Source organism: Heterodontus francisci, chromosome 3 (genome assembly GCF_036365525.1).
Source record: "Heterodontus francisci isolate sHetFra1 chromosome 3, sHetFra1.hap1, whole genome shotgun sequence".
NCBI lineage: Eukaryota > Metazoa > Chordata > Chondrichthyes > Heterodontiformes > Heterodontidae > Heterodontus > Heterodontus francisci.
Window position 1 is genome coordinate 35,661,434 of NC_090373.1, and position 16,446 is coordinate 35,677,879.

Genomic DNA, 16,446 nt, shown 5'->3' on the forward strand with positions numbered 1-16,446 from the left:
CATCTATGTCGTTTATATAAATGAGAAACAATAGGGAACCCAGCACAGATCCCTGTGGTATGCCAGTGGACACTGGCTCCCAGTCACTAAAACAGCCGTCTGTCATCACTCTCAGTCGCCTACAGCTAAGCCAATTTTGAATCCACCTTATCAAGTTACCTTGTATCCCATGTGCATTTGCTTTCTTGATAAGTCTCCCATGTGGTACCTTGTCAAAGGCTTTGCTGAAATCCATGTAAACTACATCAACTGCACTACCCTCATCTACACACCTGGTCACATGCTCAAAAAAGTCAATCAAATTTGTTAGGCATGTCCTCCCTCTGACAAAGCCATGCTGACTATTCCGAATCAAATTTTGCCTCTCCAAGTGGAGATAGATTCTCTCCTTCAGAATTTTCTCCAATAGTTTCCCTACCACTGACGTGAGACTCACTGGTCCATAGTTCCCTGGCTTATCTCTACAACCTTTCTTAAATAGTGGGACCACATTAGCTGTTCTCCAGTCCTCTGGCACCTCCCCCGTGGCCAGAGAGGAATTAAAGATTAGGGTCAGAGCCCCTGCAATCTCCACCCTCGCCTCCCACAGCATCCTGGGACACAAATTGTCCAGACCTGGAGATTTGTCCACTTTTAAGCCTTCCAAAATCTCCAATACCTTGTCACTCCCTATGACAATTTGCTCAAGAACCTCACAGTCTCTCTCTCTAAGTTCCATATCTACATCCTCATTCTCTTGGGTGAAGACAGATGTGAAGTATTTGTTCAACACCCTACCAATGTCCTCTGGCTCCACCCACAAATTTCCCCCTTGGTCCCTAATGGGTCCTACTCTTTCCCTGGTTATCCTCTTCCCATTGATATACTTATAGAATATCTTGGGATTTTCCCTACTTTTACCAGCCAGAGCTTTCTCATATCCCCTCTTTACTCTCCTCATTGCTTTCTTGAGCTCCATCCTACACTTTCTGTACTCCACTAATGCTTCCATTGATTTGTTCTCCTTGTATTTGCTAAAAGCCTCTCTTTTCCTTCTCATCGTACCCTGAATGTTTCTGGTCATCCATGGTTCTCTGGGTTTGTTGCTCCTACCTATTACCCTAGAGGGAACATGTTGGGCCTGTACCCTCCCCATTTCCTTTTTGAATGCCCCCCACTGCTCTTCTGTAGATTTCCCGACAAGTAACTCTTTCCAGTCTACCTTGGCCAGATCCTGCCTTATTTTACTAAAATTCGCTCTCCCCCAATCCAAAACCTTTTTTTGCAACTTGTCTATTTCTTTCTCCATAACAAGCTTAAATTGTACCATGTTGTGGTTGCTATCACCAAAATGCTCCCCGACCAACACATCAACCACCTGTCCAGCTTCATTCCCCAGAATTAGGTCCAGCACTGCACCCTCCCTTGTTGGATCCTCTACATATTGAGCTAAAAAGTTCTCCTGTATACATTTTAAGAGCTCCACTCCATCTAAGCCCTTAACACAATGACTATCCCAATTAATGTTGAGAAAGTTGAAATCACCTAATATAACTACCCTATTATTTTTACACACCTCTGCAAACTGCGCCCATATTTGCTCCCCAATTTCCCGCTGACTATCTGGGGGTCTATAATAAACACCTCGCAATGTGGCTGTCCCTTTTTTATTCCTAAACTCTACCCGTAAAGCTTCATTTGATGCCCCCTCCAAGAAATCATCTCTCCTTACTGCAGTAACTGACTCCTTAACTAATATTGCAATGCCCCCTCCTCTTTTACCCCCTCCTCTGTCTCGCCTGAAGATTCTATATCCCGGGATATTGAGCTGCCAATCCTGCCCCTCCCTCAACCATGTCTCCGTGATGGCTACCATATCAATTCCACATGTCATTCATTGCCCTTAACTCATCCGTTTTACCTGTAATACTCCTGGCATTAAAGTAGAGGTCTTCCATCCTGGTCTTACTCCCTTGAAACTTACTTCTGCTGTATTCCCTCTGACTTGTTCGCTTTCCTGTGTTTAGCTGTGTCCCTATTCTGCTCGGAGTCTGCATCCCCTCCCCCTGCCAAATTAGTTTAAACTCCTCCCAACAGCACTAGCAAACCCGCCAGCAAGGATGTTAGTCCCCCTCTGGTTCAGATGTAGACCGTCCCGCTTGTACAGGTCCCACCTTCCCCAGAAACGGTCCCAGTCATCCAGGAATCTAAAACCCTCCCTCCTGCACCAATTCTTAAGCCATGCATTCATCTGTGCTATTCTCCTATTTCTATACTCGCTAGCACGTGGCACTGGGAGTAATCCAGAGATTACAACCCGAGAGGTCCTGCTTTTTAGTCTACTGCATAACTCCCTGAATTCTTGATGCAAGACCTCATCCCTCTTTCTACCTATGTCATTGGTACCAACATGTACCATGACCTCTGCCTTATCAGCCTCCCCCTTCAGGATGCCCTGCAGCCGTTGAGTGACATCCCAGACCCTGGCACCAGGGAGGCAACACACCATCCTGGAGTCACGTTGACGGCCACACTAGCTCCTATCTGTTCTCCTGACTATAGAATCCCCTATTACTATTGCTCTTCCTCTCTTTCCCCCTTCCTGTACAGACAGGCTGCTTGCGGTGCCAGAAGCTTGGCTCTGTCCACACTCCCTGGAGGAACCAGCCTCATCAGCCTCCAAAATGGAATACCGATTTGCAAGCGGGATCCCAGGGGACTCCTGAACTACCTGCCTGATTCTCTTGGACTGCCTGGTGGTCACCCATTCCCTTCCTTCCTCAAGTCCCTTCAGCTGCAGTGTGACCACCTCTCTATACGTGCTATCCACAATGCTCTCAGACTCGCGGATGCTCCACAGTGTTTCCAGCCGCCGTTCCAGCTCTGAAACCCGAGCTTCCAGGAGCTGCAGCTGCACACACTTCCTGCACACATGCTGGTCCCGGGGACTGGAAATGTTCCCGGATTCCCACATGCAGCAAGAAGAGCAAACCACGGCTTCAAGCTCGCCTGCCATGACTAAACCCTTTAAATTTAAAACTTTAGAAGATTATAATTTAAAAAAACAACTAAGTCTTCCTAAAACAATGACGTACAATTCAATCCACTTTGAAAAATACCCACCAGGACTTACTCACCAGTCAGCTGTGCTCTTTGGAAACTCTCGGCTCCCCTCACTCTGAGGACATGTAGGAAATGAAAGGAGCTCCTCACTCCCTCCTCACCGAACTTCCTCACTCACCAAACTTCCACTTTAACACTCTAATGCAACCCAATTCAGCACTCCAGTGCAAACAAGGTCAGCATTGTAAGATGGCCCACTTTTATACTCTCGAAGGGCTGAATGGCCTACTCCTGCTCCTATTTCTTATGTTCTTATGTTTTTATGTTTTCTCTGTACTACTCCAATTCTGGCCTCTTGAGCATCCTCGATTTTCTAAGTTCCACTACGGGCAGCTGTATCTTCAGCTGCCCAGGCTCCAAGCTCTGGAATTTCCTCTCTAACCCTCTCTGCTTCTCTACCTTCTCCTCCTTCAAGATGCTCCCTAAAATCTATCTCTTTGACCAAGCTTTTGGACACGTCCCAATAACGCTATCTATGGCTCTGCGTCAAACATTGTCTGGTAACACTCCTGTGAAGCATCTTGACACATTTTACTACTTTAAAGGTGCTATATAGATGAATGTTGTTGTTGCAAGCTATCCATTATAAAGACCACCTATTTCTACCTCTGTAACATTGCCTCTGCCTTACCTACCTCTAATATATATTTTCAATTTCCTGGCTTGATTTTTCTAATGCTTTTCACAGTAGTCTTCAAAGTTCCAGCCTACTTACACTCCAATAATCCAAGGATAGTTGCAAAGAGGTAGGTCTAGTTGTGATCAGGATATATATGGAAGCTGGTCTCATGACCACAGATGATGTTGCAGGCCAAGAATGGGAGTTTGGTGCACTCCTGAGGTGACCAAGCAAGGGTGGGCAAAGAGGTTCTTGCACGAGATGTGCTCAATATTTTCAGATGGAGGAATGAGAACAGCAAAGATGGACTACAGAGGAGGTTAAATAGACGAAGATGGAGTAATCAGTTGTGTTGAATGCAACAGAAAGATTAAACAGAACAAGGAAGGATAAATGGTATAGATGTACCCACTAGGTTTGAAGCTGGATACTTTGACCAGAGCAATCTCAAAGCTGTAGGCAGAGCAGAAAGCAGACATGGAGTGACACCACAGGTAAGCAGAGAGCTGGGTAGAGGCAACAGCCCATAAATTGGATCCCAGTGGAGCACATACTGCATGTGCCAAATGAGGCTGGTGGCAGCATCATGCAAAATTAGTCTGCCAGTCTCACATGTTTATTACCTGCAAGATGGGAGAGCCGGTCACTGCCCCAGAGGCAGCTCCATCAATCCTGGGAAGAATGTTGATCAGCCAGCTCAGACAGTGACATAAACAGTAAGCACAGTGTGGGATGTATGGGCCGCAAGTGGAGACAATTGGTTGAGGTGTGAGTGGTAATCAGCAGCAGAACTTCATATGGAGTGATCAGAAATATTCCTGTTTCACTCTGTTCCACAGTAAGATAAGTAAAAGAAATATAAATTTCCCCATCAATTGTTAGCTGATAGCCTGAGAATACTGACCAGACCATGCACAGCACACACTGTGGTCAATCACTAAATAATTTAGCAAAGGGGGCCTGAAATAAAAGTTAGGCTCGCACCCCCCCCCCCCCCCCTGCCCCATCCTATTTGCATATGAAAAGGACCTAACGCCTGTTTCAGGCACAGGCCCTGAACATCTATACAGGAACTTTTGCCAATATGCCGGGAAGTGGCCTTCCAGTGTGAATGTGTGCATCCATGCTGTTGGCCGTACTAGATGCTTAGGTGCCCATCTGTTGTCCTTAAATTGGGTGCAACACCATTGAATTTCTAAATCAACATGTTCATGGCCCTCAGAGAGGAAAAGACTAGAGATAATGTGGTAAATGGAAAGGATGGCAGGATTAAGTGTTGATCCTTTGAGGATGTCGAATGAGGGACATAGTTCATCAAAAGAGCTGCAGACAATGTCAGTCAACTACTCGGCCATGGGAAGATCTTCGCCCCATTAGCAGATGGGTTTTAAATGGATCCAGGATCGAGGTGGGTTTCACGGAGAGGTTGAAACTGCTGAGAGTTTTAGAGGGTTGGAAGACCAACTACAAATTGGTATTGGGTAGGACTGGAGTTAAGGAATGCTTGGATGGGAGGAGACAATGGTGGGTCAAGTAGGCACTAGGAGGACTTAGCCATGGAGAAGCAGAAGGATTGATAATCCTTCAGTGTTGGTGTACTCATGGATCAACAGGGTGTAACATACAGGCTGCCATCTGCCACCATGTTCACTGCTATGCCAGCGAAAATAACAGATGCAAAATAGAATAAATCTTATAATTAACTATCCAATATAGATCTATACATATAAAACTTTTCATCTTGCACACATCCATCATAATCCAGCTGTTGCACCATCAACTGTCACAATTTGTACGATCATTTAATGTGAAATTTTTCTGATCTGGTGCCTGAAACTTACAAGCAGCTCCAATGACCCCTAAACCACCCAGGAGTTTACAAGCAGCTCAAATTATCTGGATATGGTTACTTAGGTCACTTCCTCACAGGGAGACCAGCAGTGCCTTAAGGGGAAAGGACGGATTAGCAACGAAAATCACAACCTGTATTCTGGACCCAAAGCTATCTGTAGGAATCACACAGAAACAACTATATCTCTTTTAAAAGAAATTTGGAGTGATTTCAGAGCTGTAATCTCCCTGAGGAGGTTCAGGTTAACAGATATAAATTACTCTGGTGGTTTATGATATTATTTGAACCACGTAATGAGATTACAATGGTGTAATCATTTCCATATAGCCATTATTCTCTGCCCATTACAAATGTAAGATAGCAAATTGCTAATTATCGCTCTAGCTTTTATGAGTATAAATGTATTAAATCGATGAGACAAGGCAATTGTTAATGGCATTTTAGATTGCTGCAAATGTTCTGCAAATGGCTCTGTAACTTAATAAAAATAAATACTCAAATTCATTTATTTATTGTCAATGTATTTTAAATTGTTTGCTTGCAATATTGTATTTCCTATTTTAATCTGGCTTCGAGAGTTTTGTCCATCAGCCAATACTAACTAATACTAGCATTCTCAATTTTAAAATAGAAATGCATTATCCCTATAGGCATATTGGTCCAAAAGTTTGGCTGCCCACCGTCTGTTTGTTAGGAGCTAATCGGCCTATTTGGTCCCCAATATGTTGAGCAGAAAGCATGTACACACTTCCAGCTGGAGGTGTGCCACCTGCCATATTGGTAGAGAAGGTTGTGCTAAGCTGTCAATAATTTATATATATTCAGGTTCTGAGATTCTTGCTTTCCATTTTTCCCTTTTCCATTTTTCGATCATCCCAGTGTTTCAGTCACCACCTGCTCACCTCACTCAGCACAACATGGCACTAATCAGCAGGAAGAACCCCTCACCAGCGCCATTTAAAGGGAACCATGTAGTACTTACAGGTTAGTTGCTGGCTTATTATTTCAGGCCACTGTTTGATTTCTAAACTTTTTTTGCTATCGCTGCAAAGTTCATTTGGCTACACAGAAAGAGTTTTATATGGTCCTGCACTATTGTTGCTCTTTGCCTCACAAATAGCCTGGCTTCAGAGAGTAGTGGTTTGATAGGGCTGCCTTTGGGGCTGGAGAATGAAGGGAGCAGCAAGGAAGACACCACAAAACAGAGGAAGCTGTCAGTAGAGCAAGCACTGCACAGGAGCCATGTCAACAGCAGATGTTTAGGCAGCACCTTATCGGCATCATGTAGGAGGTTGTCATCGAGCTATGCCACTTGCTGCAGCCACATTTCAAGCCTTGCACCACGACCTGGACAGTAGTGCCTGTGGCTGTCTAGGTCACCAATTTTATATAATCCTGCCACCAGCCTCATTCTGCATTGTAGTGTTTGCTGCATCAGAATCCAATTTGGACATTATGCAAGCCTTGTGTCTGCGAACACGGCTCCAGTAATGATTTAGCAATAGCCCTCTGTGCGACCTCTATCCCAACCAAACTGGCAAGTTATGGACTGGCTATTGGATGACAAGGGCTATTGCCTCCAGGCATATCTCATGACTCCTGTCAGGAACCCATGCACAGTTGCAGAGCTGGTCTACAATGAGAGCTGTGCTGTCACCAGAAATATCATTGAGTAAACCATTGGCATGCTCAAACAACACTTCTGCTCCAATCCAAATGAGTTTTGCTGTACAGCCCTGAGCAGGTATCAGGTCTCCTGCTGCATATTGCACAACTTCAACATTGTGAAGCATGAAACTTTAAACAAGTGCAGGAGGAGGAAAGGCAGAGACCACCAGAGCCCCTATCTAACTGAGCTCTCAGAGAGCAACTCATAGATGAGAGCTTCAACTAAATCAGCCAACCCATTCCCCATTACCCAACAGTTCTACAATCCTTAACTCTCATCTTACAATGTCCAAATGATTATCTTCCTTCAGTACAAACCTATGGACTATTTACTTCACTACAGAAACATACGAACATATGAATTAGGAGAAGTAGGCCATTTGGCCCCTCGAGACTGTTCCGCCATTCAATAGGTCATGGCTAATCTGTTTCTGTCTCGAATTCCACACTCCCATCTACCCCTCATAACCTTTGATTGCCTTTCCTAACAAGAATCTATCTACCCACACCTTAAAATTATTCACTGACCCCGCCTCCACCACTTTCTGAGGCAGAGAGTTCCAAAGTCACACAACCCTCTGAAAGAAAAAGATTTCTCCTCAGCTCTGTCCTAAAAGGGCAACCCCTAATTTTAAAACAGTGCCCCCTTTTTCTGGACTCACCCACAAGAGGAAACATCCTTTCCACATCCACCTTGTCAAGACCATTTAAGATCCTATATACTTCAATCAAGTCTCCCTTCACACTTTTAAACTCCAATGAAAACAAATCCAGTCTGTACAAACTTTCCTCATAAGACAACCCGCTCATTCCAGGTATCAATCTAGCAAACCTCCTCTGAACCACCTCCAACGCATTTACATCCTTTCTTAAATAAGGAGACCAAAACTTCACAGAATTCGAGATGTGTTCTCACCAATGCCCTGTATAACTGAAGCATAACATCCTTACTTTTATTTTCAATTCCTCTCGTAATCAAGAAGGCTAATGCAATGCTGTCCTTCATTATTTGCTGTACCTGTATACAAACCTTTTGTGACTCATGCACTAATACACCTATATCCCTCCGCACCTCAGAGTTTTGCAGTCATTCTCCGTTTAAGTAATACTCTTTTTAAAATTTTTCCTGCCAAAGTGAACACCTTCACATTTTCCCACATTATACTCCATCTGCCAGATTTTTGCCCACTCACTCAACCTATCTATATCGGTCTGCGACCTCCTCATGTCCTCTTCACAACCTACTGTCCCAACTATCTTTCTGTCATTTGCAAATTTAGCAACCATGCTACACTCCCCTTATCTATGTCATTGATATAAATTGTAAAAAGTTGAAGCCCCAGCACAGACCCCTGCAGGACTCCACTCATCACATCCTGCCAATTAGAAAAGGACCCATTTATGCATACTCTCTGTTTTCTGCCAGCCAGCCAATCCTCTGTCCATGCCAGTATGTTACCCCCGACACCAGGAGCCTTCTGGCAATCCAAGTACAGTACGCCAACTTTATCCACAGCACATGTCACTCCTTCAAAGAACTCCAATAAATTATTTAAACATGATCTCCCTTTCACAAAGCCATGTTGACTATTCCCGATTACCTTGAATTTTCCGAAGTGCCCAGCTATGGTCTCCTTAATGATCAATTCTAACACCTTCACCACAACAGACGTCAAGTTAACTGGCCTATAGTTACCTGTTTTCTGCCTCCCCCACTTCTTGAACAGACAGGTTATATTTGCTATTTTCCAGTCTGATGGAACTTTTCCAGAATCTAGCAAATTTTGAAAAAGTAACGCCAAAGATCTACTACCTCATTAGCCACCTCTTTTAACACCCTAGGATGAAGTCCATCAGGACCTGGGGACTAGTCAGCCCGCAGCTCCATCCGTTTGCTCAGTACCACCTCCCTGGTGATTGTAATTTCACCAAAGTCTCTCTTCCTTCCACCTCCTGATTTACAGTTATTGCTGGACTATTTTTTGTATCCTCTATAGTGAAGACAGAAGCAAAATATTTGTTCATTTCATCCACCATTTCCTTATTATCTACAGCATAGTGGGGAAAGTCTTTGCTCGAGTCACTTTAAACAGGCTCCAGAAGCTGGCCGAGCGCGTCTACCCTGAGGCACAGTGTGGCTTTCGTGCAGAGAGATCGACCATTGACATGCTGTTCTCCCTTCGTCAGATACAGGAGAAATGCCGCGAACAACAGATACCCCTCTACGTTGCTTTCATTGATCTCACCAAAGCCTTTGACCTCGTCAGCAGACGTGGTCTCTTCAGACTACTAGAAAAGATTGGATGTCCATCAAAGTTACTAAGTATCATCACCTCATTCCATGACAATATGAAAGGCACAATTCAACATAGCGGCGCCTCATCAGACCCCTTTCCAATCCTGAGTGGCGTGAAACAGGGCTGTGTTCTCGCACCCACACTTTTTGGGATTTTCTTCTCCCTGCTGCTCTCACATGCATTCAAGTCTTCAGAAGAAGGATTTTCCTCCACACAAGATCAGGGGGCAGGTTGTTCAACCTTGCCCGTCTAAGAGCGAAGTCCAAAGTACGGAAAGTGCTCATCAGGGAACTCCTCTTTGCTGACGATGCTGCTTTAACATCTTACACTGAAGAGTGTCTGCAGAGTCTTATCGACAGGTTTGCGGCTGCCTGCAACGAATTTGGCCTAACCATCAGCCTCAAGAAAACGAACATCATGGGGCAGGACGTCAGAAATGCTCCATCCATCAATATTGGCAACCACGCTCTGGAAGTGGTTCAAGAGTTCACCTACCTAGGCTCAACTATCACCAGTAACCTGTCTCTAGTTGCAGAAATCAACAAGCGCATGGGAAAGGCTTCCACTGTTATGTCCAGGCTGGCCAAGGGAGTGTGGGAAAATGGCGCACTGACATGGAACACAAAAGTCCGAGTGTATCAAGCCTGTGTCCTCAGTACCTTGCTCTATGGCAGCGAGGCCTGGACAACATATGTCAGCCAAGAGAAACGTCTCAATTCATTCCATCTTCGCTGCCTCCGGAGAATACTTGGCATTAGGTGGCAGGACCGTATCTCCAACATAGAAGTCCTCGAGACGGCCAACATCCCCAGCTTATACACACTACTGAGTCAGCGGCGCTTGAGATGGCTTAGCCATGTGAGCCGCATGGAAGATGGCAGGATCCCCAAAGACACATCATACAGCGAGCTCGCCACTGGTATCAGACCCACCAGCCGTCCATGTCTCCGCTTTAAAGACGTCTGCAAATGCGACATGAAGTCCTGTGACATTGATCACAAGTCGTGGGAGTCAGTTGCCAGAGTTCGCCAGAGCTGGCGGGCAGCCATAAAGGCGGGGCTAAAGTGTGGCGAGTCGAAGAGACTTAGCAGTTGGCAGGAAAAAAGACAGAAGCGCAAGGGGAGAGCCAACTGTGTAACAGCCCTGACAAACAAATTTTTCTGCAACACCTGTGGAAGAGCCTGTCACTCTAGAATTGGCCTTTATAGCCACTCCAGGTGCTGCTCCACACACCACTGACCACCTCCAGGCACTTACCCATTGTCTCTCGAGATAAGGAGGCCAAAGAACTATTAGTTCCCCATTCTCACTCTCTAGACTCACTACTCACTCTCACTTTACTTACTCTTTTCCTTTTTAAACCCCTGTAGAAACTCTTGCTATCCGTTTTTACATTTCTAGCTAGCTTCCTCTCATATTCGAATTTCTTTCTCCTGATTAACCTTTTAGTCATTCGTAGCCATTTTTTATATCCTGACCAATCGTCTGACCAGCCACTTATCTTTGCACAATTATATGCCTTTTTCTTAAGTTTGATGCTTTCTTTAACTTCTTTAGTTAACCACGGATGGTAGGTCCTCCCTTTAGAATTTTTCTTTATGGTAGGAATATACCAACAAATAACAACAAATACGGAACAAAAAACAAACTTATATAGCAATTATATCAGCATTGACAAAAAAACATTTTAATCACCCTTGTGCAAACCCTTTTTTGTGTGATTGTTTACCTATCCTGGTGCTCCAATGAAGCATTTTCCCAGGCGCTACGGCTTGGGAAGTTGCTGGTGACTGAGTTTCCATACTGTCCACCTCCATGCTCCATGACATTACACAGGCTGTCCAGTACCCAATATTTCCAGTTGTGTGTCCATCAGTCTTCTTCAGTAGCCTGAAACCTCGAATTCAACATTCAAATCCTCGGCAGAAGAACGAGTGTGTGACCTCGCTCTACAATGAGCTGGTAACTGTGCCGTCCTACCCTACTGCCCTGGTTCCTATGCACTTGTGCTCAGTAAGTCACCGCATGCTGAAGCCTCCTCCAATCTCACCTTAAAGTCACTGTGCTGCCAATACCTGACCTGGTGCTTGTGATGGTCAGACACAATGACAGTGCATCCCTACTTTCGCCATTGACTGAGGGGCATCAATATTTTCAGCAGCTGAAATCAAAGAAAGGGACAAGTGTGAGCTTGTGAGATGAGAGAGAGCAAAGGGAGAGAAGTGGGTGTTGAAAGGATCTTCAGTTTGTCAAGGTTTAGTAAAGTTTGCTGCAGTGATTGCAGGACAGTGCAGGGTAGTGGGGGAGAGCAGTGTTGTAAGTGTTGTAATTAATGAGGCTGTTAGTGATGCCACTACGGGCAGAAAATATGACAACAGTCGTCTTACCTTAACAACTCTAGTTACAACACTGAAGTTTTTCTGGCATAGCAGCCAGGGGCAGGATTTAGTGGAGCTGGACAGTGCTGGGCCAAAAGAGTGGTGGGTACGCCGCCTTGGCCATTTGGAGACCCCCACCCCGGCTCTATTTAACAGTGCTCAGGCACTTAGGTGCCCGGCACTGGGATCCCCATCCTTTTAAAGATGGGGATCCCGCCTCCAAGATCTGCTGGCCAATCACAGGGCTGGCAGCTCAATGGTATCGGCAGCACCATTGGGTGCAGTGGCCACTGCCAGTATTCCAGGCGGCCTTGGAACCAGACCCAGCGATGGAGACCCTGACCCAGTCCAGCAGGCCCCACCAATGGGGAAGGGAGGGTAGGCATTGAGTATACGGGGACGGAGATTCAGGGAGTGTTTTCTACCAGGGGCCCTCAGTGAGCCACAGATTGCCCACAGAGGAGGGTCCCCCATCAAGCCCACGGGGAGGTTGCCTCATTTACCTGGGCGACCTCCCCGTGTGGTGGAGGCCCCACCCACACCACCGCTGGTATAATTCCACCAGTGGCGGGAAGAGTCTCTTAAGTGGCTGATAATAGGCCTCTTAAAGGCCTCATTTGGCCTCTGAGCATGAGGGCCATCTTCAAGCTATCCCACCCCTGATTAAATACCAGTGTGATGGGAAGGTGACGGGTCCTCCACCCCCACCTCCCGTTGCAATTCTATGGGCCTTCTGCCTCCAAGCCCATCTCCGAGGGGTGGGGGGCCCATTAAATTCAGCCCCGTGTTCTTGTTGCATTGCTCCTGGCATTAACATCCTCAGCTATCGCTCCTCAGCGTCTCCTGATCAGGTACTTGGAGGGTTTCCTGCTCCATGGCAGAAAGAAATGTTCCTGCTCATTTCCACTGCCTGCACCAAGGCCTCCAGGGCAGTATTAGAGAAACTTACTGCCAACTCACTCATTCTCCTTTCAGCCATTTGCTTAGCACATCTATGCATCGCCTTTAAGAGGTTCTGGTTGCCTTTCAATAACATTGCGGACTCTCAATGTTAGACCCTCCACTAGTCATGAGAGAACAGGGAAGAAAAGGAAGCAGCAGATCAACAAAATATTAGTGCAAGTACAAGGAGAGCGGGTTTCACACACACAAATAATTATAATTAACAGGCAGCAAGAAAATTGCCCACTGTCTGCATTGGCATTAATTGGTTCTAGCACCCTGGTTGCCCGTTTTTAGACATGATCTGATTTCTACACCATTGACAGGCATATGGACACCATGACTGATCTGTAATGTGCGGTAATCTGCCATGGGATCAAATCTTGCAGCTACAATGGTCAATACAGCTCATTTTAGTAATGAAATAGTGGGCTGGATTTTACAAGCTCGCGGACCGAACATCGCGGAGTGGCTGTGACATTCAGCGGCAGCTCATTTAAGTGGCTGGGGCCAACCGCCCCCCTCCGATGACGTGGAGGGGGCAGGTGGTCCGTCCCCGGCTACGGTGTCAGGCACCACTGTGCAGGCGCAGATACCATTTTTAAAGGCTTCAAGCCTTACATTACTATTTATAGTTTTAAAGTGATACTGCATTAAAATTTATTTTTAAAAATTAAGTACAAGATTCTAGCCCCTCTCCCACCCCCAATAACCATACACTCATTCCGTGTCCTCTCCGTCCCAAAATACTTACCTTGTGTACCTGTCCTTTCCTCCCTTCAAGGTTCATAAAATTTTAACTTAACCCTTCCCACCATCCCCTACATCAATCAGATTAGTTTGACTGCGCTCCCCCACCACCTGCACTGAAATACTTACCTGCTCCCCCCTCCCCACCAGTGTCCCTCATCGGATCACCGAATAGGTATCCGAAGGTGAAGGAATGCCGGCCACTGGCAGCAATATTGCCCCGGAATGGACAGTGGGAGCAGGTAAGTCATGAATGAATTAATTTTAATAAATTTGCCTATGTAAATGTTGGTGCCCGAGCGGCGGCGTTGGGGAGGGTGGGTGCGTGCCACAACAAGGCCTCACCACCACTGGCAATATCGGGCTGGGTCTTCCCAGCGTCGAGCCCAGTGGCAGGCCTTTCCCGGAGGCATTTTCCGGCCACCCCGCCATGACCCCTGATGTAAAATTCAGCCCAGTGTGTCTTATATCCGTTTTTCCATGAATTTCTTTTGCTGAATCCACATACCACTCAGCATCATTGGTGACCTTGTTACTGTCAGTTCTTCTTCCCCTTGTCTCTTGTCTGCTTCAACAGCTGGGCTTGAAATCTGAGCTGCAGTGAATAGATAAAGATACAAGTTACAAGGCAAGCATTAACAATCAAATAAACATTTAGTTTTATTCTTATTGAAAGAAATTGATTGTCATAGACGCATGGTGACAAATATTTATTCAGACTAAAATAATAAAAACTGCAATTATCCTTGAGTCATCAAAGAGGTAATATTGCACAACATTTTAATTGCACAATTACGATGCTGATATGTTGACCATCGCAGGGAGGGCGGCACAGTTAATAGAAGTGCTCCTCCAACTGTTAGCAGTTCCACAGAAATCATTACCAATCTAGGCTGATTGCCTTGACAGCTTTCAGCTCATACAATGTGACACTGAAAATGACATTTGAATTATAGTTTAAAATAAACACATTACATCAACAGGACTAGCTTTATTACTGTAGTATTAACAATACACCTCTCAAACAAATAGATAAAAAAACACATTTCTTACCTATGTTTGCCCTCATTCCCTTTCCGTCTACTGCTTCCCTTTCTTCCCCATTCTCTTGCTATCTAGCTTTTATATTGTAACTTTAACCTTGCTTTTCCAAACTAATATATTCATTCCTACCCATTAAAACATTTAAAAGATATTGGGGCAGTCTTTCCTGAGAAAATAATGGCATCTGTATGGCCTACTTTGTTATTAATGTGAAAATCAGCCAACAATTTGTAGACAGGAAGAGATAGTCTGTGATTGCGAATCGCCACAAGTTGCTGATTTAGCTGTTCCTCCGTTAGCTTTGTGAAAATGGCATCTCATACATAACCTCCTATTGACTTCCATGAAGTTGCTGCATTTGCACATCAATTGCCCGATAAACTCACTATGAGAAAGCCTGGTCTAATAAATAATAATGTAAATTCCCTTTTAACACTGTGATCTTTGTTAATGGCTGTCAAATAACCTCGCTTACCCAGAAAGTGAACAATTACAAGTGTGCAGCCTCATTCTTTCAGGTTGTGAATTGTTTTAGATGATTTCTTTTGAAGTATCAGATTTTTTTCTTACTTTTCCTTGCTGAGCTGGAAATTTGTGTGCCCCAGTTTTTGGGCGCATGGGTCACAATTCACGATGAGGTTCCGAGCAAGGTGGCCAGCATGTAAACCTGTGTACCTGCCTCATCTGCATGATTGCAGTGTCTGGCTGAGCAGGTCACATATGGCTGGCATCCTGTTCGCACTGCCAGCTGCCTCAGCGATCAGCAGGAGGCCAATCATTGTTGTGCAGAAATCACGTGGTACAGCCAGACTGCTCTTCTCAAAGTAGGCTCTCCCCCTTAAAGGGAAGCTGCATTGAATAATATTGGTAGAATTTAAATGATGGAAAGGTGAATACCAGAGCAAAGAGAAGGTTCCAGGGTGATGAATACAGCACTGAAGGCATTAGCAATGGATGTGGGCAGGAGGAGAGACACCATAGTTCTATGGCGGTGCGCAGAAGGCCCTCAATGACCGCCCAGAGAGGGATTAAATTCCCAAAATCTGGACCTGAGGACCTGGCAGCAGATGCCACAAGAAAGTGTAATGGTATCACATGGGTGGTCAAGATCAGTGAATGCATCTTCACATGGCACCTTCTACCCACTGCACCACCAGACTCCTATACTGCTCAATGTACTGAATCCTCATCACTCATCCAGCAGCACTCCCTAACATTCAGGACTCATGCCTAAAAACAAGATACTCCTCTACCTTGCCCTCACACACATTCCAATGCTCTCAACCTCACATTTACCTCTCACTATCTCCGCATAGCTTCAGCTATTCAGCTGTGGCAGGCACATCACCCAAACACAGTGCAACATAATGATTGGCGTTCTGCCCTCCCTCTTGCAGGAAAAGATAGCACACAATAACGGTGTGCAGACTGCAAGTTGAGTGTGAAGATTCGAATTTGGTGAGTGGCGAGTTCAGTGAAGGGGGGAGAAGGTATTCCATTTTTCTACATTTTTTTCTACTTTTTTAACCCTCCAGTATTTGGTTCTTGTTTTGGTGCAGTGGAAGGAGCTGTTTGGTGAGTAACTGCTAAGCTATTCTACTTAAAATAAATAGTCTGTAAAATTAAGATTTGGCAGGGCAGCTCTGCCAAGTGGAATGTACAGCCTGTGGCATGTGGGAAGTCATGGATGCACCATGTGTCCGAGACAAACACATAAGGTTTCGGAACTCGAGCAGTGGCTGGAGTCAGTGTTGTGCGTCCATGAGGTGGAGGACTACGTGGATAGCACGTTTA

The 16,446-nt window shown here is 45.3% G+C and overlaps 1 protein-coding gene across 1 annotated transcript in view; it reads right to left on the reverse strand.

The window, feature by feature from the left end:
• Positions 1–7,126: 7,126 nt before the first annotated feature.
• Positions 7,127–16,446, reverse strand: part of gfral (GDNF family receptor alpha like) — a 72,618-nt gene continuing 63,298 nt past the window's right edge. Inside the window, exons 8-13 of the mRNA XM_068028444.1 lie at positions 14,117–14,203; positions 13,137–13,247; positions 11,662–11,699; positions 10,884–11,132; positions 8,701–8,896; positions 7,127–7,347 (exon numbers count right to left, since the gene is read on the reverse strand). Coding sequence (XP_067884545.1) covers positions 7,127–7,347; positions 8,701–8,896; positions 10,884–11,132; positions 11,662–11,699; positions 13,137–13,247; positions 14,117–14,203 — 902 coding nt within the window. The remainder of the gene's footprint in view (positions 7,348–8,700; positions 8,897–10,883; positions 11,133–11,661; positions 11,700–13,136; positions 13,248–14,116; positions 14,204–16,446) is intronic.